This window comes from Babylonia areolata, chromosome 11 (genome assembly GCF_041734735.1).
Source record: "Babylonia areolata isolate BAREFJ2019XMU chromosome 11, ASM4173473v1, whole genome shotgun sequence".
NCBI lineage: Eukaryota > Metazoa > Mollusca > Gastropoda > Neogastropoda > Buccinidae > Babylonia > Babylonia areolata.
The window spans coordinates 26,017,584-26,020,083 of NC_134886.1; the positions used below are offsets into that span (position 1 = coordinate 26,017,584).

The following is a 2,500-nucleotide window of genomic DNA, read 5'->3' on the forward strand; positions in this document are numbered from 1 at the left end:
CTGTCTGTCTCTGTCTCTCTGTCTGTCTGTCTGTGTCTGTCTCTCTGGATGTCTACTTGTACAACACGTTTTCGCCATAAACCTTTTTCATTAGCCCCCGTCCACCCAGCAACCAAACTTAATTACTTTCCTTTATGTTTCAGGTTTGAAACGGTCTCATCGCCACCTCAACCTGACACCAAACGGAAACAAGAGTGTGATATAAATATATATATTTCTTTATAAATCAACATTAACTACAACAACAAAAGTTGACCTTGACAGACCCTGACCCGACACTGACCCCCCGCATTTATTGTCTCGTCACCGACCATGGAAACGACCTCGACCTCGACCTCGACCTTCGTGGGGTTGGTGTCTCCGGAAGAGATGGCTGCGAACGGGACAGAGAGTGACGTCATCTCCAACATCACAGGTCACCTGATTCTGTCGCCGACAGAGCTGTACTCGCTGGTCGGCATACTGTCTGTCTTCTCCGTGACTGGAACGATCGGAAATGCCATCGCCTTTTACGTGTTCTCCACGCTGAAGAAACAGGTAGGGGAGACAAATCTCTCTGTGTGTGGTGGTGTGTGGTGTGGTGTGGTGTGGTGTGGTGTGTGTGTGTGTGTGTGTGTGTGTGTGTGTGTGTGTGTGTGTGTGAGAGAGAGAGTGTGTGTGTGAGTCTCATTGTGTGTGGTGGATGTGGAGTGGGGGATGGAATGTTTGCGAGCGAGTGTGTGTGTGTGTGTGTGTGTGTGTGTGTGTGTGTGTGTGTGTGTGTGTATGTGTGTGTGTGTGTGTGTGTGTGTGTGTGTGTGTGTGTGTGTGTGCGCCATATTTGTTTCGTATGTGTACGAATATAATAGAATAGAACATAACTGAATTGAATTGAGTACCCTGCAATACAATACAATACAATGCAATGCAATGCAATGCAATGCAATGCAATGCAATGCAATTTATATATATCCTCTCTCTCTCTCTCGCTGTGCCTCTCTTTGTCTTTGTCTCTGTCTCTGTCTGTCTCTGTCTCTATCTCTGTCTGTCTGTCTGTCTGCCTCTCTCTCTCTCTCTCTCTCTCTCTCTCTCTCTCTCTCTCTCTCTCTCTCTTTCAGCCCTAAACAGACATATCAGCCTTGTGCTTTTCATTTAGTTTACTTTTTCTCAGTGAGCTCACTGTGTATTATGTGGATTGTTTTCGTTCTTCCTATTTTATTTTAGTTAAGCTGTGTGTGCAACATGTGCACCCAAAATGTATACAGGTCGGTGACCTTACATTAAAATTCTTGCGTTCTTGCGTTCTCTTTCTCCAGATAATCCACTTTTCTATATCACCACCAAATTAACTGCTACGACAAATAATACTTTGTCAAAAAATTTGATAGAAGCTAATGGATACATGCAGGCTTAGAAAAGCAGACTGCCAGCCATGGCCCCATTGAAGTGTCTATGAGAGCTGTTTCCCCGTCTTCATGTGTCTGTGTTTGTGTCTGTGTCTGAATAGAATAGAATAGAATAGAATAGATTTTATTGTCATGAAACCGTAAGGTTTATAAGACACAAGTGCAATGGTAAATGAATGAACGAATGAAAAACACACAATTAATCAATCAGTTAATGCAGTAAATTGCAGCAGCATTCATAAACAAATTTTCCCAATCTTGTTTGTATATGTTCATCATCTGTTAGCATCACCTGACTGGGAATATGTCCTGTGTTATTGGAATTTTGAATATCCTTTAAAAATTGTTGCCTTATGGTTTTATATTTAATACAATGATCAAGAAGATGGATTTCGTCTTCCAGGATGTTACACTTGTTGCACAATCTGTCTTCTTGTGTCTGTGTCTGTGTATGTCTGTCTGGTTGTCTAGGCATAGCACCTGTCTTCTCCATGGGAGGCAGTTTCGCTGAAACACTATCACCTACATAAGAAAAAGGGGGTGCGAAGACTTGTACTGAATCTTTGTGGGATCTCTCTCTCTCTCTCTCTCTCTCTCTCTCTCTCTCTCTCTCTCTCTCTGTCTCTCTCTCTCTCTCTCTCTGAAGTCGAAGAAATAAAAGTCGTTATATTGTTATTTGGTGCATACATTCACATCAAAGGTTAGTCCCAAAAGCGGGACTGAGCATCTTGTTGTGAAAGGCAAAGGGGCAACCACGAGACTTGTGAAGGTTTTATTTAAAAATAAATAAATGCCATATTCAGTTTGTTTGGGGTTGTTGTTGGTTTTGTTGGTTTTTTTTTCAAACTATTTGATGTAAAGGTAAAACCTGTTCTATTGTATGCATCTGAGGTTTGGGATATGAAGAGGCTAGAAGACATATAAAACAAATCATTTATTAGCATGCTAGCGATTCTTGAGAGTGCTAAACGCCAAACAAAATGGTTTATGGTGATCTTGGTAGATACCTGTTTTTTTGCAAACTCGTTCTTAAACGTTATATGGTACTGGACTAGAATGCTACATTTGAATCAAAATAAACTGCCATACTTAGCATACCAGATGTTGCTTGGATT

General features: G+C 41.4%; 1 protein-coding gene across 1 annotated transcript in view; it reads left to right on the forward strand.

Annotated features, from left to right (window-relative positions):
• The window catches only part of LOC143287190 (cholecystokinin receptor type A-like), a 144,010-nt gene that overhangs the window by 123,236 nt on the left and 18,274 nt on the right, over positions 1–2,500 (forward strand). The window contains exon 3 of the mRNA XM_076595133.1: positions 144–537. Within this exon, the coding sequence (XP_076451248.1) occupies positions 313–537 (225 nt within the window). The 5' untranslated portion in view covers positions 144–312. The remainder of the gene's footprint in view (positions 1–143; positions 538–2,500) is intronic.